This window comes from Oncorhynchus mykiss, chromosome 4, assembly GCF_057628025.1.
Source record: "Oncorhynchus mykiss isolate SJ-2025 chromosome 4, ASM5762802v1, whole genome shotgun sequence".
NCBI classification, from domain to species: domain Eukaryota; kingdom Metazoa; phylum Chordata; class Actinopteri; order Salmoniformes; family Salmonidae; genus Oncorhynchus; species Oncorhynchus mykiss.
In genome coordinates, this window is record NC_143025.1 from 82469459 (window position 1) to 82497098 (window position 27640).

The 27640-nt window shown below is 43.0% G+C and overlaps 1 protein-coding gene across 2 annotated transcripts; it reads left to right on the plus strand.

Moving 5' to 3' along the window:
* The first annotated feature begins 777 nt into the window (after window positions 1–777).
* Window positions 778–25744, plus strand: LOC110522510 (4-galactosyl-N-acetylglucosaminide 3-alpha-L-fucosyltransferase 9). Of its 2 annotated transcripts, none has more exons than XM_021600953.3 (2): window positions 778–977; window positions 21551–25744. In XM_021600953.3, exon 2 carries the CDS (start codon window positions 21559–21561, stop codon window positions 22675–22677), a length of 1119 nt encoding a protein of 372 aa, XP_021456628.1. In that variant the 5' UTR covers window positions 778–977; window positions 21551–21558; the 3' UTR covers window positions 22678–25744. The 2 variants fall into 2 exon arrangements, with proteins under 2 accessions (XP_021456628.1, XP_021456627.1); XM_021600952.3 differs by lacking the exon at window positions 778–977 and adding an exon at window positions 1282–2173.
* Window positions 25745–27640: the final 1896 nt, after the last annotated feature.

The window sequence follows — 27640 nt, forward strand, 5'->3', positions numbered from 1 at the left end:
AGACGCTTGTAAATTATCTGTGAAAACCAGGCCATCAACTCTGGCTAGCCGTGCTTCCCTCACCTTCACAAACAGGATGACGCAGTTAATGCAGGGGTCAGAAAAGGCCTCACACGCAGGTGGCCAACGACCTCGGCAGGCGTAGCACAGGTCATGACCATCTTCTACTTGTAGTTCAGCTCCACAAGAGGCGCAGCCATGCATGCCCAGCATCATGGTGATGCAGTGTTTTCTCAGCTCAAAAAGTATATATATAAAAATATGTATTTTGCAACATACTTATTAATCAAATTAACTAACATAATAGTAATAGGAGACTGTATTACAACAGCTACCACAATACACAGTAAAGGTATAGAGCTACAATAATCTGGCGGGAGTTGTACAGCTCCTGCAAAATAATTTTGGGTGAGCCTAGCTATGACCACAGGGCTGGAACAGGAGACATATCATGTTGAAATGTAGGCTTATATATGTGAAACGCAACAATGGCGGTCATTTGGTAATCCATCTGCAAGCGGGGCCAATCACAACACGCCTTATTTTCATCGGAATTGAACCAACCAATAAGAATGCTTGAACATTAAATACACCTTTCTTTCGAGGCAAGTGGAAACATATCCACCCTGTTACAGAGGCAATCCGAATCTCACGATTTATAGCTGGCTAAACCTGACGTTCGCGATCTCCCCCATCTGCAAGCGGGGCCAATCACAACACGCCTTATTTTCATCGGAATTGAACCAACCAATAAGAATGCTTGAACATTAAATACACCTTTCTTTCGAGGCAAGTGGAAACATAACCACCCTGTTACAGAGGCAATCCGAATCTCACGATTTATAGCTGGCTAAACTAACATCCTTCCTAGACGTGGTTATTGAGGGAAGTGGCCCTTTGAAGTTTTAAATAATCGAAGGACGACAGTGCCCGGTGGCCTCGATAACGAGCACAGCAGTGGAGGATATCTTGACAAGGTTAGCACCGGAGTACAGTGGCCAACACACACACTAGCTGGGGGGCTAAGTCAGCACAAGACAAGGAAGCCCGATGTCCTCCGATAAAGGGGATAGGTAGGGGAGAGCGGCGAGGGTGGCATTTTCTGAGACAAACTCATCAAGTCACACCAACAACAACACATAAAACATAATTCTGCTTAAAAAACAATGACAATTTCTCTCAACCAGTGCCTTATGGCCTTTTTATGTGAGTGATGATGCCACCCTGTGATAAACAGTTCCCACTTTGTCAAAGGGAGGGGCACAAAATATTTTGCTAGTCCATTCCCAGCTCGCCTCTCCAGGGTGCTGTTGGAGAGACGCATAGCTGGGGCGCTCCACCAAAGTTCGGTCAAAAAGAAAATCTAAAAAATAAATCATGTAGCAGATATAGGATATGGTAGAAAGAGTATGTGGCCTTTTCTGTAGCCTACAGGCTGGAGATAAAATGTATGGCAATGTAATGAGACGGACACCTTTTACATCATGCAGGTTTCTCCGATCAAATAGCCTAACTTATTTTGACGGCCAATTAAATAAATCATGCGCTGTCATGTTAAGAAACAACATATCCTAAAAACAGGACATGGGAAGATACAATCTGAAAAATGGGGAGCAGTCAACTTGCTTGATACAACTAAAATAACTTTGCGAGAAGAATGGACAATGAGTGTCTGGTGTACGGTTTTATATGAACCCCGCACACTTCCTCCCACGCTGTCAAGTCAACGGCGTGACTATTGTTATTATTACCCGATATTATCAATACTTTCAACCGTACTAACGTCTGAAATGTATGAAGTAGAACTTCTTGCATCAACACTTTCCAAAGATACCCGATGGAGGATGTTTTTCTTTACCGTTTATTGGCGTGGCTTAGAAGGAAGTAACGCGATCTGGCTTGCCCCTCCCCGCTGAGGCAAACCTCTATTTCACCTTGACAATAATGCTATGTTTTCCAACTATAAGGGTGTCCAGAAGTTGTTTTTTCCCCCTTCTCACACCCAGTGTAGTTGGAGGATCTTGTGAAACAGCTTCTCGTGGTTTCCTATCGCTTTATTGAACTGATGAGTAGGCCTACCAAAGTAACAGCTACATAGTTCTCATCGGGCGTGTGTATGAATGACTTGACCAGAAGCTCTGAATACGGCGTGACAAGAACAACCTGTTGACCGGTGAGGCATTATCTTTTTGTCTTACAGGCTTTCCCTTATTGGTGCCTTTGTTGAGTTCCGTTTTGAATTGTCAAGTAAAATAATACATGCAAATGTACTTGTATATTTTACAGGATTGACTTTTATATGTCTGAGGCTGTGTCCGAAATGTATTGTCTACTACTCACTCAAACTACATCGTGTGCTGTGCCCAGTTTCCCGATAGCGATATAATTTAGGTTTACGAGTGTTTTAACGATGCAGTTTTCCTACAGCAGCCGAAGATGTAGGCCTAACATGCGTTTCTCAAAACACCACGTAGAAAGAACGGTCGCTAGGTGCGTGGTTGGAGCATGTGTCAATAGTGATAGGATCTCAAGAAGAGCACTCGTATCCGCTTTCTCAATTTAGATATTTTCTTAACTCTATAATTCGTTCACAATACTGACAACTAATCAGCTGCTATAGATTAATAGGCCACCTACGACTGCAAATAGAGGGGCTTATTCCGTTTGCCAATGAAAATGCACTAAATCACCGATTTTGGCACATTGTGCATATGTTAGGCTACACATCCTGAAATGTATTGAGACAAATTAGTCGCCTACAACTAACAAAATAGAACTCAATTGATTGACCACGAAATATATTTCAATATGATTGAAATAGGCCTATAGTCTAGTGTTTATATTTTTGTTGTCCTCTCGGATTTCATTTTAAGCATATTTGTATGCGTCGCTTGTTTGTATCAATTGCAAAGACGTGCTACTTTTTGTCGTCAACTTCCTAAATAATCGGCGGTCACAGAGAAGACGGGTAAAAAATGTGATTATATGTTTAGCGGAGGTCTGTGTATAAAGTGACGGCAAAAAAAGCATTAACTATGCATTTAGCTGTTCTACGAGTGGTCTGGGACAGACCCTAGATTACGAATGTTAAATGCAACGTTAAAAACGATGGTTTTGGAAAATAGCTCGGAGATGTAATGAACCTCATACGAAGGTTCTAACTATGAATTTAGCCCTAAAATGTGTTTTGTGAAATCGGTCCCCCAAGCTTACTAATCATACTTTAGGCTACTATTTAGAAGGCTGCCTACTTTTTTGTAAAAACGGATTCCTTAGGCTGCGTTTAGACAGGCAGCTTTAATTGTGAAAATAATTAGTCTAGGGGCAAAGATCAGAATTGTGCTTCCTGTGTAAAGGCAACCTATGCAACAGATCATCACACTAGGTTTTCCTAGCGGAGTTTTAGTCCACTAGATGTACCATATTACGAATGCGCAGTTACGTTGATTTCCGCCTCTGATGGGGAGGCACTAGTAATGTCTGCAGTTTTCGGTTTCGCTCTTTGTTTCAAGTGTAGTCTATAAATAAATCTCTCACATGTCTTATTTGTCTAATAGTTCAGAAATGTTTATTGCTTGCCTACATTTTACTCCCTCTGTTTAATATAACACACATACATTAGTTATTAATTTTGTTGTTGACTTGAAGTTTGTTCTATAGAGAGTAATTGACTAGCCACAACATGTAAGGAATATAGAGGAGGGTGGGGATTGGTGACCTCTGTCTCCTGGCCTCTAGGCCTACACTCCCTGCCTGCCCGCCCGCCCTCTCCCTGGGCCTGAGAGCTTACTCCCTGGAACTACAGGCCTCCACACCTACCTGGTCAACACCCCTCTCCTTTGGCCTAAAGTATAGTTTACTATCTGGAATTACTAAGACGTGTATAGTCCCGCTGTCAGGAACCCCGTGAAATAGGCTCTGTGCACCTAGTGACCCACCTACTTTTTTACGCTCAGAGACAAAGTCCCTACTCCAACCTCCACAGCCTGAGTTCCTCTCCCAGCCCCCCCGAGTCCGGCCGCCCCTGCTCGGACTCTGAGTGCCCCCCGCCTTGGGGGAGGCCTCCTCGTGCACCTGGGGACCCTTTCACTTCCACAGCTGACTTCCCAATCTGACTCACAGTCCCACCAGAGGACGGGTCCGGGTGGATGGGCGACCACCACCTAGCCCCCTACCTATCCAGAGCCCAATGTTTTATGCCTTCTACCCGCCTGCCTGTGCCCCCTCACACTCGGTGTCTGGCCTCTGGCCCTTCTGCGTGCACCTGGTAAGTAAAGAAGGAGGATGGTGGAGGAAGACGCCTTCCGTCCCTGACAAAAGCTTGGATCGAGGGCTGACTTTCAATAGATCGCAGCGAGTGAGCTGCTCTGCTACGTATGAAACGTTAACCCAGAATCGTGTCGTCTACAAGAAATTTAGCACCAGGTTCCCCACAAACATGCGGTGCGCATCAGGAGAAGGGCAGCAACTCACCCGGCCGCACCCCAACTCCGTCACGGACGGCTCTACTCATCTGCCAAAAGAGGCAGGCTGTCCTGGGCCAACCAAAGATCCGCGCCGCTAAGGTATCATTACGTTTAGGGGGGGGGGGATTCTGACTTAGAGGCGTTCAGTCATAATCCCACAGATAGTAGCTTCGCACCATTGGCTACTCAGCCAAGCACATACACCAAATGTCTGAACCTGTTGTTCTTCCTCGTACTGAGCAGGATTACTACAGCTCCTTTGAATTTACAGTACTACAGCTCCTTTGAATTTCATCAAGTTGACATTCAGTGATCCTAGGCTGCTTCTGTCCATTTTATGGGTCCACAGAAAATCAATGGGTGTTGATGGTACTACCCACATCAGATGTAGGACTTTCTCCCCAGACAAGCTGGAGATGCCTCTCCTCACTTCGTAGGGCATGAGCCAGATCCATGCATTGCCCTATCACTGCGGGGCCAATGGGTTTAGTCTCCGCCTCGAGTCTAGTGAGCGTAGAGGAGACATACAATGTGTGGTGTCCCACATAGTCAAGCCTGAGGCCTGGTAGTGTCAGCTAATGGTAAGGCACATGTCATCTCCACTACATGCTCCAAAGAGCGTGGAGGAGAGCTCCCACATAGAATGTGTAGAGTCCCGCACCCCTGCGAACCTGAGACCTGGCAGTGTCCATAACCACTAGGCACATTCCATCTCCATTTAGTGCCCACTGTTAGAGGGTCCAGCCAAAGCCAGCTTTCGATTCAAACCTTCGGTTTAGAGTTAGCTAAGTTTTTATTGAACCTTTATTTAACTAGGCAAGTCAGATAAGAACACATTCTTATTTACAATGATGGCCTAGGAGCAGTGGGTTAACTGCCTTGTTCAGGGGGGGGGGGGGTGCGGGGTGCGCGTGTTAAAACACAGCTGTCTCCCAGGACTTTAACCCCCCCCCAGACAAAGCCAGGGATGCATTCGAGCCATTATTATCAGATTGTCTTCCTGTCAAGGTCAGGATTAGTTTACAAGAGCAGAAAATCATTGAGTCTGGTGGAGCTGCCCTCACATTTTCATGCTTGACCGAAAGCCCTGTATTCCAGGACTGACTGCCGCCTTCTGTAAACAATCAACAGCGGTCACCATCTGCAGCTAACTCCTGTTTGGTTTGCATCGTTAGCGACACCTGAAAACAGGTGACATACAGGGAGAGATTGGAAGAGAACTGCTAGAGGGCTACCTCATTATCTCCCTTTACCCCCTGTACTAACATGCTAGCGACAGTATGTATCCTAGCCGTTGGAGAGACTCCTTCAAACAAGTGACAGATTAGGGGTTGGAAGAGCCCTCCAAGGGCTACGGTACTATTTATCCCGAAGTTATGGATCTGACTTTGCCGTCTTCCCTTACCTCCCATGTCTTAACCTATCTGAGGTAGTTACTCTCAGCCGGACCAGGGTTTCGTTTGACCTGAAGACGCCTTTTGCTCCAGTTTGTTGTTATGTTAGGGCTACCTGCAAGCAGGTGACACAATGTATGGTTTGGAGTAGCCCGTATTCGACTTCACATTATTTTGGGAAGCATAGACACCCAATGTCCTGGGCTAAGGACTCCTTAAGAGTCATAATTACTCCTGCCGTTTACCCGCGCTTCATTGAATTTCTTCACTTTGACATTTAGAGCACTGGGCAGATATCACATTGCGTAAACACCCACCTTGGGTCTTCAATGCTTTGTTTTAATTAAACAGTCGGATTCCCCTGGTCCGCAACAGTTCTAAGTCAGCTGCTATGCGCCGCGCGAACGGGGCCGGCATGTGCCGTAGCGAACCCATTCCAGGGTGCCCTGCCCTTCACAAAGAAAAGAGAACTCTCCCTGGGGCTCCAGACAGCTTCTCCGGGATCTGTTGCGTTTCTGCATTGGACACCTCACTGCTCCCGTCTCTGCCAGTCCGTGGACATTCTGAAAGTAGTTTTGAGGTCAGTAGGTCACATGACCAAGGAGCTATTGAAATTCTAATGTTAAAAATTTTTTTTACTTTGGTTACGCTCCCTAATTCAACTAGGAATACCAAATGCTGTTCACTTCTCCACATGTTTATTATCTTTGGAAAGGGAATCCGTGTCCAAATCGTGAAAATAAGTCCTGTGCAATGTGCACAATTTTTTTCCAACATCATGACACTTATTTGGAGTCTGTGGCACAAGTGGTTTGAGGGCTATTAAGATTTGAAAGCATGAATATCTGTTGTCTAGCCAACCTGAAACTGTCTTTACCTCGTTTGAAAAGTAGTGCTTTTATTTTTTGAATTAGTCCATTCTATAGTCAGAGCATTAACTTTTCAACTGTGCTCAATTTATTTAACATCATGAGCGGCACCTCTGTCACTGTCATTGTGGCACATTGGTCTAGTTATGTAAGGGGATTGAATGCATGTTTTAAAGAAACGCCCCCCCAAGATTATTTTTATTTATTTGTTATTTATTTCACCTTTATTTAACCAGGTAGGTAAGTTGAGAACAAGTTCTCATTTACAATTGCGACCTGGCCAAGATAAAGCAAAGCAGTTCGACAGATACGACACAGAGTTACACATGGAGTAAAATAAACATACAGTCAATAATACAGTAGAAACAAGTCTATATACGATGTGAGCAAATGAGGTGAGAAGGGAGGTAAAGGCAAAAAAAAGGCCATGGTGGCAAAGTAAATACAATATAGCAAGTAAAACACTGGAATGGTAGATTTGCAGTGGAAGTATGTGCAATGTAGAAATAAAAATAATGGGGCGCAAAGGAGCTAAATAAATAAATTAAATACAGTAGGGAAAGAGGTAGTTGTTTGGGCTAAATTATAGGTGGGCTATGCACAGGTGCAGTAATCTGTGAGCTGCTCTGACAGTTGGTGCTTAAAGCTAGTGAGGGAGATAAGTGTTTCCAGTTTCAGAGATTTTTGTAGTTCGTTCCAGTCATTGGCAGCAGAGAACTGGAAGGAGAGGCGGCCAAAGAAAGAATTGGTTTTGGGGGTGACTAGAGAGATATACCTGCTGGAGCGTGTGCTACAGGTGGGAGATGCTATGGTGACCAGCGAGCTGAGATAAGGGGGGACTTTACCTAGCAGGGTCTTGTAGATGACATGGAGCCAGTGGGTTTGGCGACGAGTATGAAGCGAGGGCCAGCCAACGAGAGCGTACAGGTCGCAATGGTGGGTAGTATATGGGGCTTTGGTGACAAAACGGATTGCACTGTGATAGACTGCATCCAATTTGTTGAGTAGGGTATTGGAGGCTATTTTGTAAATGACATCGCCAAAGTCGAGGATTGGTAGGATGGTCAGTTTTACAAGGGTATGTTTGGCAGCATGAGTGAAGGATGCTTTGTTGCGAAATAGGAAGCCAATTCTAGATTTAACTTTGGATTGGAGATGTTTGATATGGGTCTGGAAGGAGAGTTTACAGTCTAACCAGACACCTAAGTATTTGTAGTTAGTGGAGCTGAATGGAGCGAGAGAATGTTCTCCGCTGAGTTTATTAAACTTTAAAAAAAGAGGAGAACGGTAGTGCTGTTTTATGTACAATGTTAACACAATTAGTGCTATTACTCCCGTCCCTATTATTGCAGACATTTGACAGCATGTAGTAAAGTTGATTTAATCCACACTTGCATTAGTCCCCTCGTTTGGTGATTGACATTTAGGAAGCAACAACGAAAAGGCAGCTGACAGACCTACAGTATGTTTTAGCAGGGAAGTTTGGTAGGGTGACCTGATTTGTAACTATTAAAATAATTGTGAACTGAAAAGTGTAAGCTTGATTCTAGGAGGGGGGGGGGGGGGACAATGAATATAAAAATAATTTGGTTAGGGGGTAGATTTGAAATCTTGTCTATAGGAGACTTATCTATTTACTTAATTTAGTCTTAACAGCGGAACTATTGTCATTAACAATGGGCTAATATAGGGTAATTACTGTGCTTGTCAGAAAGAACACTACTGTTATTATCCACACCTATTTTATTATTCTACTTCTTCCCAATTTTGCCACAAATCGCATTTGAAATCTGATTTGATTGAACCTTTATTTGGTAGGCATGTCAGTTAAGAACAAATTATTATCATGACAGCCTACCAAAAGGAATAAGGCCCCTGTGGGGACAGGCTGAGATTAATATTATTTTTAAATATAGGACAAAACACACATCACGACAAGAGACACCACAACACTACATAGAGAGACCTAAGACGACAACATAGCATGGCAGCAGCACAACGTGGCAGCAGCACAACATGGTAGCAACACAACATGGTACAGACATTATTGGGTACAGGCAACAGCACAAAGGGCAAGCAGGTAGACACAACAATAGAACTGTCAGTAAGAGTGTCCATGATTGATTCTTTGAATGAAGAGATTGAGACAATACTGTCCAGTTTAAGCTTTTTTGCGGCTCGTTCCAGTCGTTAGCTGCAGTGAACTGGAAATAGGAGCGACCCAGGGATGTGTGTGCTTTGGAGCCCTTTAACAGAATGTGACTGTCAAAACAGGTGTTGTATGTGGAGGATGAGGGTTGCAATAGGTTTCTCAGATAGGGGTGAGTGTTTTTATAAGCATCAACCAGTGGGTCTTGCGACAGGTATACAGAGATGACCAGTTTACAGAGGAGTATAGAGTGCAGTGATGTGTCCTATAATGAGCATTGGTGGCAAATCTGATGGCCGAATGGTAAAGAACATCTAGCCGCTCGAGAGCACCCTTTTGTGCTGATCTATAAATTACGTCTCTGTAATCTAGCATGGGTATGATGGTCATCTGTATCAGGTTTAGCTGGGGTGAAAGAAGTGCGATTACGATAGAGGAAACCAAGTCTAGATTTAACTTTAGCCTGCAGGTTTGATATGCGCTGAGAAAAACAGTGTACCGTGTAGCCAAACTCCCAGGTACTTGTATGAGGTGACTACCTCCAGGTCTAAATCCTTAGGTAGTAATCACACCAGTGGGCGGAAGGGCATTCTTCTTACCAAACCACATTACCTTGGTCTGAACACCTCCAAAACAAAAGGTAAAGGGCAGAGAAAGCCTGTTGGACACTACGAAAGCGTTGTTGTAGAGTGTTTTTCACAATCCGGGGAGGGGTATAAGACTAGCATTTGCATATGAATGGATGAGAGCGCTTCCTACTGCCTGAGCTATGTTGTTGATGTAAATTGAGGAGAGCGTGGGGCCTACCGTCGAGCCTTGGGATACTCCCTTTGTGACGGGCAGTGGCTGAGACAGCAGATGTTCTGACTTTATATACTGCACTCTTTGAGAGAGGTAGTTAACAAACCAGGCCAAAGACCCCTCGGACACCAATACTCCTTAGCCGGCCCACAATAATGGAATGGTCTACCGTATCAAAAGTTTTGTCCAAGTCAGTATAAATAACAGCACAATATTGCTTAGAATCCAGGGCAATGGTGACATCATTGAGAACATTTAAGGTTGCAGTGACACATCCATAACCTGAGCAGAAACCAGATTGCATACCAGAGAGAATACTATAGACAAGAAAGTTAGTCAGTTGATTATTGACAAGTTTTTCAACACTTTTGATAAACAGGGAAAATTAGAAATTGGCCTATAACAGTTAGGATCAGCTTGATATCCCCCTTCAAATAAAGGATGCACCGTGGCTGCCTTCCAAGCAATGGGAACCTCGCCAGACAGGAGAGACAGGCTTAGCGATGATAGGGGCTGCAACCTTAAAGAAGAAAGGGTCTAAACCATCTGACCCAATGTTTTTTGGGGGTCAAGTTTAAGGAGCTCCTTTAGCACCTTGAACTCAGTGACTGCAGGGAGAAACTTTGTAACCTCAGGGGAAAAAGAGGGAGGAGCATCGGGGCTATTTGCATTCGAAGGGGTGGGAGATGAGGAAATGTTGGACAGACAAGGAGGCATGGTTGAGTTAATGAAGTAGTGATTTAAAGAGCTCAGCCATGTGCTCTTTGTCAGTAACAACCACATAATTAAGGGACATGGGCAGCTTTGAGGAGGAGGGTTTATTCTCCAGGTCTTTAACCTCCTAGAACTTCTTGGAGAACTGCTCCTTAAAGTAACTAACTTTGACCTTCCGGATAGCCTGAGTGCACTTTTTTAATTCGCCTGAACGTGAGCCAGTCAGCCTGATTTATGCGTGTGCCGAGCCTTTCGCCAAATGGAATTCTTGAAGTGGAGTAACTCTGACAGATCACAGCCAAACCAGGGGCTGAACCTGTATTTAATTCTCATTTTCTTTATGGGGACTTGTTTAACATACCACTGAAAATATCAAAAAAGAAGGTCCAAGCATCTTCGACAGAGGGGATCAAGCTTATTCTATACCATTTTACAGAGGCCAGGTCATGAAGGAAGTCTTGCTCATTAAAGTTTTTAGCAAGTGTCTATGACAAATCAGGACCGGCCGTTTCACTGAGCAGCCATCACGAACACAGGCTGTAAAACAGTAGTCACTAAGGTCATTACAGAAAACACCAGACTGATACCTATCAGGATTATTTGTGAGGATAACATCAAAGAGTAGCCTTTTCTGGGTGTTTGGAATCATACTGAGTCGGGTTGGTAATAATCTGAGAGATTTAGGGAGTGCCATTGCTTTATGACTTGGTCAGGTGGTTTAAGTATGTCCCAGTTTAGGTCACCTAGCAGGACAAATTCAGACTTAGTGTAAATGGCCAGGAGAGAGTTTAGGGCAGGAAGGGTACAGGCTGGTGCTGATGGAAGACGATAGCACCCAGCAACAGTCAACAAAGAGCTATTTGAAATTTAATGCTTAAAACCAGCAAATTTAAATTTTTGGGGGACAGACTTGGTGGAGACAACTGAGCACTGAAGGTGTTGCTTGGTAAAGATTGCCACTCCACCACCTTTGGAAGATCTGTCTTTCCAAAAGCAGTTAAAACCAGAAAGGTTAACATCAGTATTCAAAACACACTTCCTTAACCACATCTCAGTAATGAACAACACATCTGGATTGGAGCTGTGAACCCACACTTTCAATGGATCCATTTTAGGTAATAAGCTTCTAGGTTTAACGTGCAGAAAACCCAGGCTTTTACGAGAGCAGAAATCAGTGAAGCCGAAATCAGAGGAGAATTGGGACTAGCAACAGTAGATGGGCCAGTGTGTACATGCACATTTCCAGATATAATCATCAGTAATACAATCAGGGCACGGCAGAGGACAGGGAGAGCTCTGCAGTGTTGATTTGACATTTGAATGTGCATCAGATGGCAACAAGATCATATTGTACAACAATTTAATCAGGTAACATGAATACAAAGCCGGTGAGAGGTGGTTAAAATAGGATGGTAGGCCGTGTAAGTCGGGGTCCCGAGTGTGGGAACAACCAGTCTGCCCCACATTTGGTAAACAAGCAAGTTTATAGTCACAAAGCACACTGGAGTCATGAGACAAATAGCATAAAGCACAAGAAAAAATATATAACCACTAGGGGCCATTGTAAGTTCAAAGCATCACTCGCCCCAACAGTGCGTGTGTGCTGGAGGCGAGCAAAAGCTCGGGGGTACCTGTACCAGACAAGGAGAGACAGGGCAGACGGTCAACACATTGTCAGGTGGAATCCAAAAAGCAGTGCAGCAGGCAATGGGGGTAGGTCACACCCACTTGGGAGAAGCTTTTTTTCGGGAGGCAGATTCCTTATAGAAAATCCCAGCTAGCTAGCTATCGTAGCTAGCAAGCCTCTGTCTCGTTTTTTTCCTGTGGAAAAGGGGGTCGTTAGCTAGCTATATCTCTTCAGTTTCGGCGACTGGTCCTTTACGACGTTCAACCAAAGTTGTCCTGTGGCTGTTATATTTTGGCGATTGCGGGAGGTATGTGTGTCAAACAGTCATTCAAACAGGCGTCACACACACACACGGTTATCCCCAAAGCAACACCATTCTACCGGCTGTTGTGCATTGTCAGACTGCGAAGAGGCGTGGAGTTGCCTGCAGACATGGTGCCCTTCGAATTCGCTACAATGTTATTCTCAATCCCCTGTGTATGCCAACACTGCATAGTATATTTTAGAGTAACAGCTAGGCCAGCAGCCTATACGTCGTAATGGCATGGTGTTTTATGTAGGCTACACTTCCAATGAAGTAGTCTCATATGCTTATTACTTGAGTTGCCTCTCCTCCCACAGACTCTTGCTATAACCCCTGCTTCATTGTTCATTTTTCCGGCAGCCGTTGGATGTTCCTGTAATTTACTTTCACTTACCCACTATTGTACGATTAGTGGGTAATCTAGTGTGCCGCTATAGATTCATAATGGGCTGCAAAATAGCGGTGTTGGAGCGAATTTGGAGAGCAGCTTGAAATGGGGCATACTGGTCTCCAGGATCCCAAGATAATTTGTTTTATTGGGCGTGCTCACAGCCAACTAGCCTATAGTCGTAAGGGGGAAATAATACTGTTAGTAAAGCACCATGGATAAAGTTGATAATAGTTGCCATTATGCAATTTTTTTTGCAAGGTGTTTGCCTAGGCTACGCAGCAGAACGTTGTAGCAGATGACAGGAACTCGACCACACTTCTCTTCGTATTTAGTGACCAGCGGCAGTAATTTTTTTTGATTTTACATTTTTTTAATGCTCATAACCCACCATTGCCGTTTAGTGTATGCCTATAATCTGAAATTGTCAGTGGTAAATTTGGCATGGGAGTTATTAACTCATTCCATTGATAAGCATAGGTACGCAATGATGCATGTTTGAACCAGTATTAGGTCATTTGTTTGTTTTTGACCTTACTTTTTACTACCCACACACTACCCGCTATCTCTACCTACACTATATATACAAAAGTATGTGGACACAACTTCCAATTAGTGGATTTGGCTATTTCAGCCACACCCATTGCTGACCGGTGTATAAAATCGAGCACACCGCCATGCAATCTCCATATACAAACATTGGCAGTAGAATGGCCTTACTGAAGAGCTCAGTGACTTTCAACGTGGCACCGTCATAGGATGCCACCTTTCCAACAGGTCGGTTTGTCAAATTTCTGCACTGCTAGAGCTGCCCGGGTCAACTGTAAATGCTGTTATTGTGAAGTGGAAACGTCTAGGTGCAACAACTGCTCAGCCGCGAAGTGGTAGACTACACAAGCTCAGAGAACGGGACCGCCGTGTGCTGTAGCACGTAAAAATCGTCTGTTATTGGTTACAACACTCAATACCGAGTTCCAAACGGACTCTGAAAGCAACGTCAGAACATGAGCTTCATGAAATGGGTTTCCATGGCTGAGCAGCCTCACACAAGCCTAAAATCACCATGTCAAATCAAATTTTATTGCTCACATACATGTGTTTAGCAGATGTTATTGTGGGTGTTACGAAATGCTTGTGCTTCTAGCTCTGACAGTGCAGAAATATCGAACAGTTTCACAACATATACACAGAAATATGTGTGTTTCAGAGCGGCATTGGACTAAGATAGTGGCATAGTATAGAGTACAGTATATACATATGAGATGGGTGACGAAATTGTACAACAATTAAAGTGACTAAGATAGTGTGGAGTGCAGTTTACATACACTTAGGTTGGAGTCATTAAAACTAGTTTTTCAACCACTTCACAAATTTCTTGTTAACAAACTATAGTTTTGGCAAGTCGGTTAGGACATCTACTTTGTGCATGACACAAGTCATTTTTCCAACAATTGTTTACAGACAGATTATTTCACTTATAATTCATTGTATCATAATTCAGGTGGGTCAGAAGTTTACATACACTAAGTTGACTGCCATTAAAGAGCTTGGAAAATTCCAGAGAATGATGTCATGGTTTTAGAAGCTTCTGATAGGCTAATTGACGTCATTTGAGTCAATTGGAGGTGTACCTGTGGATGTATTTCAAGGTCTACCTTCAACCTTAGTGCCGCTTTGCTTAAGATCATGGGAAAATCAAATTAAATCAGCCAAGACCTCAGATTAAAAATTGTAGACCCCCAAGTCTGGTTCATCCTTGGGAGCAATTTCCAAATGCCTGAAGGTACCACGTTAATCTGTACAAACAATAGTACGCAAGTATAAACACCATGGGACCACGCAGCCGTCGTACCGCTCAGGAAGGAGACGCGTTCTGTCTCCTAGAGATGAACGTACTTTGGTGCAAAAAGTGCAAATCAATCCCAGATCAACAGCAAAGGACCTTGTGAAGATGCTGGAGGAAATGGGTACAAAAGTATCTATATCCACAGTAAAACGAGTCCTATATCGACATAACCTGAAAGGCCACTCAGCAAGGAAGAAGCCACTGCTCCAAAACCGCCATAAAAAGCCAGACTACGGTTTGCAACTGCACATGGGGACAAAGATCGTACTTTTTGGAGGAATGTCCTCTAGTCTGATGAAACAAAAATGAACTCTTTGACCATAATGACCATTGTTAATGTCGTGGAAATTTCCTCTATTTACCAAATCATGAGAGCAAACTACACACACGTCAGAGTTTGTTCACAAAGTCAATTTTTAATTATATGAGCTCCTTACACATTGCAGCTGAGATCCTTTAATAGCAAAAAACACACATAGTCAGACAGCATAGACATAATAAATCGTTCAGCTTTGTCTCTTTTCTCAAACTCAGAACCATAAACCAATCCTCCATATCAACAGGCATATATCAAATCCATCCTATCTTGACAAGATCACAGAGACGCACTGACTGGCACACAGACATTGTGGAGCCAAGAGATACACGCTTGACCTCTCCCCTCTCTCCGGCCCAAACAACTTAGTCTTGACATAGAACAGATACTGCAACCCCGCCACAGTATTATACAAAAATAACATTCTGATGAGAAGTAACTTACAAACATATGATGAATAAAAAAACATCTTACCTATGTTACCAACCAATTCTGATTATTCCCCAACATTATGTTTGGAGGAAAAAGGGGGAGGCTTGCAAGCCGAAGAACAGCATCCCAACCTTGAAGCACGGGGGTGGCAGCATCATGCTGTGGGGGGGCTTTTCTGCAGGAGGGACTGGTGAACTTCACAAAATAGATGGCATCCTGAGGCAAGAATATTATGTGGATATATTGAAGCAACATCTCAAGACATCAGTCAGGAAGTTAAAGCTTGGTTGCAAATGGGTCTTCCAAATGGACAATGACCCCAAGCATACTTCCAAAGTTGTGGAAAAATGGCTTAAGGACAACAAAGTCAAGGTATTGGAGTGGCCATCACAAAGCCCTGACCTCAATCCTATAGATTTTGTGGGCAGAGCTGACAAAGCCTGTGCGAGCAAGGAGGCCTACAAACCTGACTCGGTTACACCAGCTCTGTCAGGAGGAATGGGCCAAAATTCACCCAACTTATTGTGGCAAGCTTGTGGAAGGCTACCCAAAACGTTTGACCCAAGTTAAACAATTTAAAGGCAATGCTACCAAATATGAATTGAGTGTATGGAAACCTCTGACCCACTGGGAATGTGATGAAAGAAATAAAAGCTGAAATAAATATTTCTCTCTACTATTATTCTGACATTTCACATTCTTAAAATAAAGTGGTGATCCTAACTAACCTAAGACCAGGGAATTACTAGGATTAAATGTCAGGAATTGTGAAACTGAGTTTAAATGTATTTGACTAGGGTGTATGTAAACTTCTGACTTCAACTGTATGAGATGAGTAATGCTAGATACGGAATCTTTTTAAAGTGGCCAGTGATTCCTAATCTATGTCAATAGGCAGCTTTTTTTTCAGGTAGCCTTTGATGTGCTAGTGATGGCTGTTTAGCAGTCTGATGGTGCTGTAGGTGTCCAGGAGGGTGGAAAGTTTGTTCCCGGTAATGCGTTGGGCAGACCGGTCCACCCTCTGGAGAGCTTTGTGGGTGGTGCAGTTGTCATACCAGGCGGTGATACAGCCCGACAGGATGCTCTCAATTGTGCTTCTGTAAAAATTTGAGGGTTTTAGGCCACATTTCTTTAGCCTCCTGAGGTTGAAGAAGCGCTGTTGCGCCTTCACCACACTGTCTGTATGGGTAGACCATTTCAGTTTGTTAGTGATGTGTACACCGTGGAACTTGAAGCGTTCCACCTTCTCCATTGCGGTCCCATCGATGTGGATAGGAGGGTGCTCCCTCTGCTGTTTCCTGAAGCCCACAATCATCTCATTTGTTTTGTTGATGTTGAGTGTGAGGTTATTTTCCTGACACCACACTCCCAGAGCCCTCACCTCCTCCCTGTAGGCTGTCTCATTGTTGTTGGTAATCAAGCCTACCACTGTAGTGTCATCTGAAAACTTGATGATTTGAGTTGGAGTCGTGCATGGCCATGCAGACATGGGTGGACAGGAAGTACAGGAGGGGGCTGAGCACGTACCCTTGTGGGGCCCCAGTGTTAAGGATCAGCGAAGAGGTGTTGTTTCCTACCTTCACCACCTAGGGGTGACCGTCAGGAAGTCCAGGACCCAGTTGCACAGGGTGGGATTCAGGACCAGGGCCTCGAGGTTGGAGGGTACTATGGTGTGGAATGCTGAGCTATAGTCAATAAGTGTTTATCTTACATAGGTATGCCTCTTGTCCAGATGGGACAGGGCAGTGTGGTGGCGGTTGCATCGTGTCTGGATCTATTGGGGCGGTAAGCAAATTGAAGTGGGTCTAGGGTGGCAGGTAAGGTAGAGGTGATATGATCCTTGACTAGTCTCTCAAAGCACTTTATGATGAGATTTTTATTTTATTTTTTTATTTCACCTTTATTTAACCAGGTAGGCTAGTTGAGAACAAGTTCTCATTTGCAACTGCGACCTGGCCAAGATAAGGCATAGCAGTGTGAACAGACAACACAGAGTTACACATGGAGTAAACAATTAACAAGTCAATAACACAGTAGAAAAAAAAAAGGGGGAGTCTATATATACATTGTGTGCAAAAGGCATGAGAAGGTAGGCAAATAATTACAATTATGCAGATTAACACTGGAGTGATAAATGATCAGATGGTTATGTAAAGGTAGAGATAGAGATATTGGTGTGCAAAAGAGCAGAAAAATAAATAAATAAAAACAGTATGGGGATGAGGTAGGTGAAAATGGGTGGGCTATTTACCAATAGACTATGTACAGCTGCAGCGATCGGTTAGCTGCTCAGATAGCAGATGTTTGAAGTTGGTGAGGGAGATAAAAGTCTCCAACTTCAGCGATTTTTGCAATTCGTTCCAATCACAGGCAGCAGAGAACTGGAACGAAAGGCGGCCAAATGAGGTGTTGGCTTTAGGGATGATCAGTGAGATACACCTGCTGGAGCGCGTGCTACAGATGGGTGTTGCCATCGCAACCAGTGAACTGAGATAAGGCGGAGCTTTACCTAGCATGGACTTGTAGATGACCTGGAGCCAGTGGGTCTGGCGACGAATATGTAGCGAGGGCCAGCCGACTAGAGCATACAAGTCGCAGTGGTGGGTGGTATAAGGTGCTTTAGTGACAAAACGGATGGCACTGTGATAAACTGCATCCAGTTTGCTGAGTAGAGTGTTGGAAGCAATTTTGTAGATGACATCGCCGAAGTCGAGGATCGGTAGGATAGTCAGTTTTACTAGGGTAAGTTTGGCGGCGTGAGTGAAGGAGGCTTTGTTGCGGAATAGAAAGCCGACTCTTGATTTGATTTTCGATTGGAGATGCTTGATATGGGTCTGGAAGGAGAGTTTAGAGTCTAGCCAGACACCTAGGTACTTATAGATGTCCACATATTCAAGGTCGGAACCATCCAGGGTGGTGATGCTGGTCAGGCGTGCGGGTGCAGGCAGCGAACGGTTGAAAAGCATGCATTTGGTTTTACTAGCGTTTAAGAGCAGTTGGAGGCCACGGAAGGAGTGCTGTATGGCATTGAAGCTCGTTTGGAGGTTAGATAGCACAGTGTCCAAGATGTGAGTGCTACAGGGTGTAGTACAGTCATTTTGTTTCAATTACCTTTTGCTTTCTTAGGTAAAGGAACTGATGGCCTTGACTTTTTTTTCCAAACCTCCATAAATCACTAAGGCCAATCACTAAGGCCAATTTTAAAGTTTGGTGGAGCAGTAATGATCTGGGGCTGTTTTTCATGTTTCGGGCTAGGCCCCTTAGTTCCAGTGATGGGACATCTCTTTACGCTACCGCATACAGGGACATTTGAGATGATTCTGTGCTTCTAACTTTGTGGCAACAGTTTGGGAAAGACCCTTTCCTGTCTCAAGATGACAATGCCCCCCTGCATAAATTGAGGTCCATACAGAAATGGTTTGTCGAGATTGGTGTGGAAGAACTTGACTGCCCTGCACTGAGCACTGCCCTTAAGCCCATTGAACACAATTGGGATGAATTGGAATGTAGACTGCAAACCAGGCCTAATCGCCCGACCTCATTAATGCTCTTGTGGCTGAATGGACGCAAGTCCCCGCAACAATGTTCCAACATCCAGTGGAAACCCTTCCCAGAAGAGTGGAGGCTGTTCTAGCAGCAAAGGGGGGACCAACTCCATATTAATGCCCATGATTTTGGAATGAGATGTTTGACGGGCATGTGTCCACATACACTACATGACCAAAAGTATGTGACCACAGTGTCCTTCTGAAAACAATCTGTGACAATATTTTCCAGGTCCTAATACTTATAATATTATGTGCTAAAAGATCAAGGATTTCCTTACTAAAGTCAATTCTAAAGTATAGTTTCACCAAGTTATCGAACTCAGGCATTTCAATGGTGGCACGCACAGCAACGGGGAGCCAGGGAGACATTCCCTTAACCATATCCCCTACATTAATATTGAAATGCTGTATAACTGAGACTTTATTATAAAAATGTTTACTTTCGTCTCAAAAAATATATATTGCCACTATGCTCAATATTGCCATTATTCACTTGGCTCTTATACTCCTCTGTAATGTTTGGTGGTTGTGGCTTTAATCAATGAGTGACATATTTAAAGGGCAGCGGTGCATTTTGAACACAACTGGTCATTCAGTAAATCACAGTTTCTGTTTTTACTGAACGCAGACCAGGGCCTGGTTTCCCAAAAACATCTTAAGGCTAAGTTAATCTTTTTGAACCTTCGTAAGAGCATCTTTAAATTCCAGAGCCATTTCCCAAAACAGCCTTTTATAAACGTTGCACATGAAATCGCTCATAATCTAACTCCTGCCTCAGACCACTATTAGAACATCTAACGCCTCAATTACACCGACAGGGAAAATTTAATTTTGGTCCACCAGAAGTACATTCATTTCCAATGGAATGCTGCTTTTGCCTTGCAGCATTGCCTTGCAGAGGCAGTTGCAGTGCGTTCTGTGTGGTGCATACATTGGCTTTATCAAACATATGCCTCAAGTGTATGCTTGACAGAAGTGGTATCAGAAGGTGAATGTTGAACTTTTTGTTGCACAAATATCCAGATATCTGCCAACCATTTTGCGAAACAACACTGTCGGTGGGATCGAGGTGTACGTGTCTTATACCACCGTTTGCCCTCCTGTGTCAATTTACACACACACACACCTCTGCTAAACATAGAATGAAGATGTTAATCTGTCTCTGACCTCCGAAAACTTAATTGTTGAATATAAAGCCTAAAAAGTTTGCAATGTTATAAACAAGCGAAGCAAGGATGCATTTAAAAAAACAAATTAAAACCAAGATGAATGAATTATATGATAGCTAGTTAGATTATTAGGCTAAATATTGACATCTTTCATGTATGTTCAATTGATAGACCTACCTAGTATTAAGGCATTAGGCTACATCAGTTGCTTCAATATTTGTATTTATGAGGCCAGCTATAGGCTACTATTATCTTAAAGCGCACACATTTCACAGTAGCCTAACCAATAATCTACAGGTCAACATATTAGATCTATGACAACGTCGCTTCACTTGCTACTTCATGGTTAATTGTTTTAATTGTAGATTCTGTAGGCCTCATTGATGCTCAATTCCTGCCTTTCATTAGGCTACAATGATTTGAGCAATTGCGAAATAACCTATTTTTAGGTCACATAGAAAATATCAATAGCAAAAGAGGGAACGAGTGACTTCGGCTTTACTTGTTTTTGGTCAAAGTTTACACACACTGAATTATGCACAATTTTACATACTCAAACATTGCATACACAATAGTATGAGAAAATACATAACACATGGCAAACATACAGTATAATACAAACACTCAAATGCATAATTGGCTACACATTTATTCTCTTGATGGGAAAATTGTATTGTGTAAAAAAAATGTTTTTTAAAAATGAATAGCCATAGATCATTTTAAGGGCTACAGCGAGCTCTTTAGCCCATATTCTAGAATAATTTTAGCAAAAGAAAATATCAATGTGACTTAAAACTAGGCCTAGATTGGTAAAGCATAAGGGTATGAGATCACTTGTTTTAAAGTATACCTCACCCACCATTATCAAAAAAATATATTTCCAACAGGTTGTGCTGAAATAAACTTTAACACAATCTTGAGGTAGCCAGGTAGACGTTTCCTCGTTGTTTCTATTTCCAATCAGAATTTGACCGAAGGTTTTTTTTGGGGGGGGGGGGGGGGCAATATTAAGATCACTTTATTGATCAATTGCACACAAGGTCCAACTGAAACTTGACCTCTGCTTTTAACCTAACCCCTACAAAATATGTGTGTTTTGGAGAGGTGTGGGGGGGCTGCCACACTGGGTGCCTGGGGAGCTGTTGTTGTGGGGGGTTAAGTGCCTTGCTTAAGGGCACAACGGCAGGCAATGACATCTAGGATTTGATACCAGCAACCCTCCGGTTGCCAGCTCACTTACTGCCAGATTTGAACCGTCAGACACGGAATTTGTCCAGGATTGCCTCTAACCGCTAGGCTACCTGCCGCTCCTGGGTATTAGCTCTATCGCTTTTATGAGAGAGTTGTCTTTCGGGCACAGGATGAGGGCAAATATATGAAATGTTAAATATGTGTTTTTAATCTGCACCAGTTTATTTTATTTTACTTTGTGTGTACACACAAGCTGTTTTATAACAGTTAAAAAAAAATCTTCATTTAGTTGCATTTCTTTGTGTGAATGTAATGTTTTTCTTTTGCTCTTTACAGGAGCCAAAATGCTGCCTAGTACATTCCTTACTGGACCTTTGCGTATCATCTTGGTCGGGATCCTTGGTATAGGAGGATTTCTGACGCTGTTTGTAATGTACTATCAATCAGCTCCATCTCAGATCTGCCCTCCCCAACCTGCTTTGCCACGTCATTACTCAAAGCCACCTGAGAACAACTCCTTGTCTAAGAAGCAGCCAGAGCCAGACAAGCCCATCATGCTGTTGTGGTTCTGGCCTGAAAACCGCAGGTTTGATTTTAGAGATTGCACCACTTTCTTCAACATTGATGGCTGCCAACTGACAGATGACCGGTCTCTGTACAACAAGGCAGACGGGGTGCTCATCTTTCACAAATCCATCAAACATGATTTATCCAACTTGCCTCAATCACCTCGACCACCATTCCAGAAGTGGATCTGGTATCATGTGGAATCACCTACAAACACAATTAGAATACCTGGTCTAGAGAACCTTTTCAACTTGACCTTGAGTTATAGGGAAGATGCAGACATCCCTGTACGTTGGCGCTTAACTGCAAGGAAAGGCCAGGGTGAGGACTTTGTGCTGCCCAAGAAGGATAAATTAGTTTGCTGGATTGTGAGTAACAATAACCCTGCAACTGGAACAGCAGTAAGGGATAACTATTACACAGAACTTGTCAAACATATTAAGGTGGATGTCTATGGAAAAGCCTTTGCAAGATTCTTGAGATATGAGGACTACTTCTCAACACTCTCCAGCTGTAAGTTCTACCTCTCCTTTGAGAACTCAGTCCACAGAGACTACATCACTGAGAAGCTTAACGGACCACTTGCAGCAGGAACAGTGCCAGTAGTATTGGGCCCACCGAGACAGAACTATGAGGACTTTGTCCCGGGAGATTCCTTCATCCATGTTAATGACTTTCCCAATGCAAAAGCCCTGGCTGAATTCCTCCTGAAGTTGGACAAGGATGATGAGGCATATCTGCGCTACTTTCAGTGGCGTAGAAACTTATTTGCTCAGCAACATCTAATTCAACTGAGTCAAGAGTTCATCCAATCTATTTGTTATGCCTGTGACCATATAGGCAAACATAAGGAGTACAGGGTTGTGCACAATATTTACAAATGGTATTTTGGTTAATCAGACTTACATACTCTTCTGTGTATAGTGGGGCAAAAAAAGTATTTAGTCAGCCACCAATTGTGCAAGTTCTCCCACTTAAAAAAATGAAGCCTGTAATTTTCATCATAGGTACACTTCAACTATGACAGACAAAATGCGAGAAAGAAAATCACATTGTAGGATTTTTAATGAATTTATTTGCAAATTATGGTGGAAAATAAGTATTTGGTCAATAACAAAAGTTTCTCAATACTTTTGTTATATACCCTTTGTTGGCAATGACAGAGGTCAAATGTTTTCTATAAGTCTTCACAAGGTTTTCACACACTGTTGCTGGTATTTTGGCCCATTCCTCCATGCAGATCTCCTCTAGAGCAGTGATGTTTTGGGGCTGTTGCTGGGCAACACGGACTTTCAACTCCCTCCAAAGATTTTCTATGGGGTTGAGATCTGGACACTGGCTAGGCCACTCGAAGACCTTGAAATGCTTCTTACGAAGCCACTCCTTCGTTGCCCGGGCGTGTGTGGGATCATTGTCATGCTGAAAGACCCAGCCACGCTTCATCTTCAATGCCCTTGCTGATGGAAGGAGGTTTTCACTCAAAATCTCATGATACATGGCCCCATTCATTCTTTCCTTTACACGGATCAGTCGTCCTGGTCCCTTTGCAGAAAAACAGCCCCAAAGCATGATGTTTCCACCCCCATGCTTCACAGTAGGTATGGTGTTCTTTGGATGCAACTCAGCCTTCTTTGTCCTCCAAACACGACGAGTTGAGTTTTTACCAAAAAGTTATATTTTGGTGTCATCTGACCATATGACATTCTCACAATCTTCTTCTGGATCATCCAAATGCTCTCTAGCAAACTTCAGACGGGCCTGGACATGTACTGGCTTAAGCAGGGGGACACGTCTGGCACTGCAGGATTTGAGTCCCTGGCGGCGTAGTGTGTTACTGATGGTAGGCTTTGTTACTTTGGTCCCAGCTGTCTGCAGGTCATTCACTAGGTCCCCCTGTGTGGTTCTGGGATTTTTGCTCACCGTTCTTGTGATCATTTTGACCCCACGGGGGGAGATCTTGCGTGGAGCCCCAGATCGAGGGAGATCATCAGTGGTCTTGTATGTCTTCCATTTCCTAATAATTGCTCCCACAGTTGATTTCTTCAGACCAAGCTGCTTACCTATTGCAGATTCAGTCTTCCCAGCCAGGTGCAGGTCTACAATTTTGTTTCGGGTGTCCTTTGACAGCTCTTTGGTCTTGGCCATAGTGGAGTTTGGAGTGTGACTGTTTGAGGTTGTGGACAGGTGTCTTTTATACTGATAACAAGTTCAAACAGGTGCCATTAATATAGGTAACGAGTGGAGGACAGAGGAGCCTCTTAAAGAAGTAGTTACAGGTCTGTGAGAGCCACAAATTTTGCTTGTTTGTAGGTGACCAAATACTTATTTTCCACCATAATTTGCAAACAAATTCATTAAAAATCCTACAATGTGATTTTCGGGATTTTTTTTTCTCATTTTGTCTGTCATAGTTGAAGTGTACCTATGATGAAAATTATGATGAAAATTACATGCCTCATCTTTTTAAGTGGGAGAACTTGCACAATTGGTGGCTGACTAAATACTTTTTTGCCCCACTGTATGTCTATTACCACCATATTATCCTGTCAATGTACCATGTTCCAGGGTGGAATTTGGTCACACCCAGCAACCCACCATTGCAATGTTCTCACAGTGCCTTTATGACCTATTACCTGTGTACACACTACCTGTAGGAGAAGTGTACCTGGATGTCGACCTGTTCTTGCTAGGTTTTTAAGTGCCCGTTGTAAAAATATGACACCCGGAACCATTCACAATATTATGCAACAACCTCTGCATTCTTTCCTGTTTGAAATACTACTTGATTGTTTTATCTTTTACATGTTTTTTGAGCTGAAATAATCATGTAATAAAGTGATCAATGTAATGAAAATTGTCCATGAAATGAGACAGTTACACATCATAGAGACTTGAAACTGAGTTTGGCTTGAAGAGCAGCTGCAGTGTACTGTAAAACATCCTATAAATGCTATGCCTCTTTTTCTACGTTGTGAAGTTTGGTACCACTGGAGGGAAATGGTGATTGTGTTAAATGTAATATATATTACATTTATATATCATTTATTTTAACTAAGCAAGTCAGTTAAGAACAAATTCTTATTTACAATGACGGCCTACCGGGCAACTGCCTTGTTCAGGGGCAGAACAACATATTTTTACCTTGTCAGCTCAGGGATTCGATCCAGCAACCTATCAGTTACTGAAGGTGTTTTTATCTACATGTCTTATAATTTCTGGTTAACAATTTACCTTTTACAGCAGTAGGCGAAATCAGGGTCAAAGAGTGATTCTTGGTAGTCTTAAACAAATCTACTTTGAAACAGAAGTATACACCTCACACATGGTTGTGGGTTTAAAATAAAAGGACACCTGTGCCATGTCAGACACGCATCATAGAAGACTGAAATATAACGAAACTGTTGGACAAAGCCACACTGGATTTTATGTGTAAAAGGAAAGAGAAAAAAAAGTTAAAGAAAAAATGAATAACATGCCACCCATGAGGGCAATTTGTTCCTTAGACTGCAGGAAAGGCCTTGCTGTGATTTTGTTTCTATTTGAATGTTTTCAGAAAACAATAAACAGTGTCTTAGCAAAGAGCAGTGATGTAAAGTACTTAAGTAGAAATGCTTTAAAGTACTAGTTAAATAGTTTTGGGAGGTATCTGTACTTTACTATTTATATTTTTGACTACTTTTACTTGACTACATTCCTAAAGAAAATAATGTACTTTTTTTCCTTTAACTCAAAAGTACTCGTTGCATTTTGAATGGCTAGCATGACAGCTGGTCCAGTTCACGCAATTATCAAGAGAACATCCCTGGTCATCCCTATTGCCTTTTGATCTAGCTAACTAACTAAACACATGCTTCGTTTGTAAATGATGTCTGTGTTGGAGTGTGCCCCTGGTTATTTGTAAATGATGTCTGTGTTGGAGTGTGCCCCTGGTTATTTGTAAATAAATGGTGAATTTAAAAAAAATGGTGCCATCTGATTTGTTTAACATAAAGAATTTGAAATGATTTATACATTTACTTTCAATATTTAAGTATATTTTAGCAATTACATTTACTTTTGATACTTAAGTATATTTAAAACCAAATACTTTATTTTTACTCAAGTAGTATTTTACTGGGTGACTTTTACTTGTGTAATTTTTTTATTGAGGTATCTTTATTTTGACTCAAGTATGACAATTGGTTACTTTTTCCACCACTGGCAAAGCAATTTCTCAAGAAATAATTTTGCTGGGAGTGGGGAAGGCAAACTGAAAACTATCTGTTATTGGCAGAGTGGGTTGGAACCCTTCAAACTCATTTTACGTGCCCCCAACCAATTTGTATTTTTTTTTGTTATTAGCATTTAACAAAAAAAAGTTCAACTTAATTTGTACATAATGTTGGTGTTACCGTCTCTTATGACCGAAAACAACTTCTGGACATCAGGACTGCGATTACTCATCACGGACTGGCAGAATCCTTTTTTTCCTTTAACGAATGTGACGATGCCGACGTGAACGATATACTTCTTTCTCGGGGACAGGCCCAGATCCCCGTGATTTGCGTGAAGAGGAGGCGGAGAAAAAGGGGCCAGACTGCCTTCTGAGAATTCGTAGGCGTTCATATAAACCCTCACTTCCTTCCATTCTGCTAGCAAACGTGCAATCTTTGGACAATAAAATAATGACCTATGCGGAAGATTGTAGTTTAAACAGGACATTCAAAACTATAAAATCAGTTTTCATCTGTATTTGTTTGTAGATGTTTACATACCACCACAGTCAGAGGCTGGCACTATGACCGCATTGAATGAGCTGTATTTCACCATAAGCAAACAAGAAAACGCTCACCCAGAGGCGGCGCTCCTAGTAGCCGGGGATTATAATGCAGGGAAACTTGTATCGGTTTTACAAAATTTCTACCCGCATGTTAAATGTGCAACCAGAGGGGAAAAAAACTCTGGACCACCTTGACTCCACACACAGAGATGCATACAAAGCTCTCCCTCACCCTCCATTTGGCAAATCTGACCATAATTCTATCCTCCTGATTCCTTCAAGCAGGAAGCACCAGTGATTAGATCAATAAAAAAGTGGTCAGATGAAGCAAATGCTAAGCTACAGGACTGTTTTGCTAGCACAGACTGGAATATGTTCCAGGATTCCTCCGATGGCATTGAGGAGTACACCACATCTGTCATTGGCAAAAGGAACACCTATGTGAGAATGTGATTCATTGACAACAGCTCAGCGTTCAACACCACAGTGCCCTCAAAGCTCATCAATAAGCTAAGGACCCTGGGACTAAACACATGCCTCTGCAACTGGATCCTGGACATCCTGACGGGCCGCCCCCAGGTGGTAAGGGTAAGTAACAATACATCCGCCACGCTGATCCTCAACACTGGCCCCTCAGGGGGGCATGCTCAGTCCCCTCCTGTACTCCCTGTTCACTCATGACTGCACGGCCTGGCACGACTCCAACACCATCATTGAGTTTGCCGATGACACAACAGTGGTAGGGCTGATCATGGACAATGACGAGACAGCCTATAGGGAGGAGGTCAGAGATCTGGCCGTGTGGTGCCAGGACAACAACCTTTCCCTCAACGTGATCAAGACAAAGCAGATGATTGTGGACTACAGGAAAAAAGAGGACCGAGCACTCCCCAATTCTCATCGACAGGGCTGCAGTGGAGCAGGTTGAGAGCTTCAAGTTCCTTGGTGTCCACATAATTAACATGGTCCAAACACACCATGACAGTCGTGAAGTCGGCACGACAAAACCTTTTCCCCCTCAGGAGACTGAAAAGATTTGGCATGGGTCCTCAGATCCTCAAAAGGTTCTACAGCTGCACCTTCGAGAGCATCCTGGTTGC

Coding starts and splice junctions, on each gene's coding strand:
- LOC110522510 (XM_021600953.3), top strand. CDS start 21,559: ATGCTGCCTAGTACATTCCTTACTGGACCTTTGCGTATCATCTTGGTC.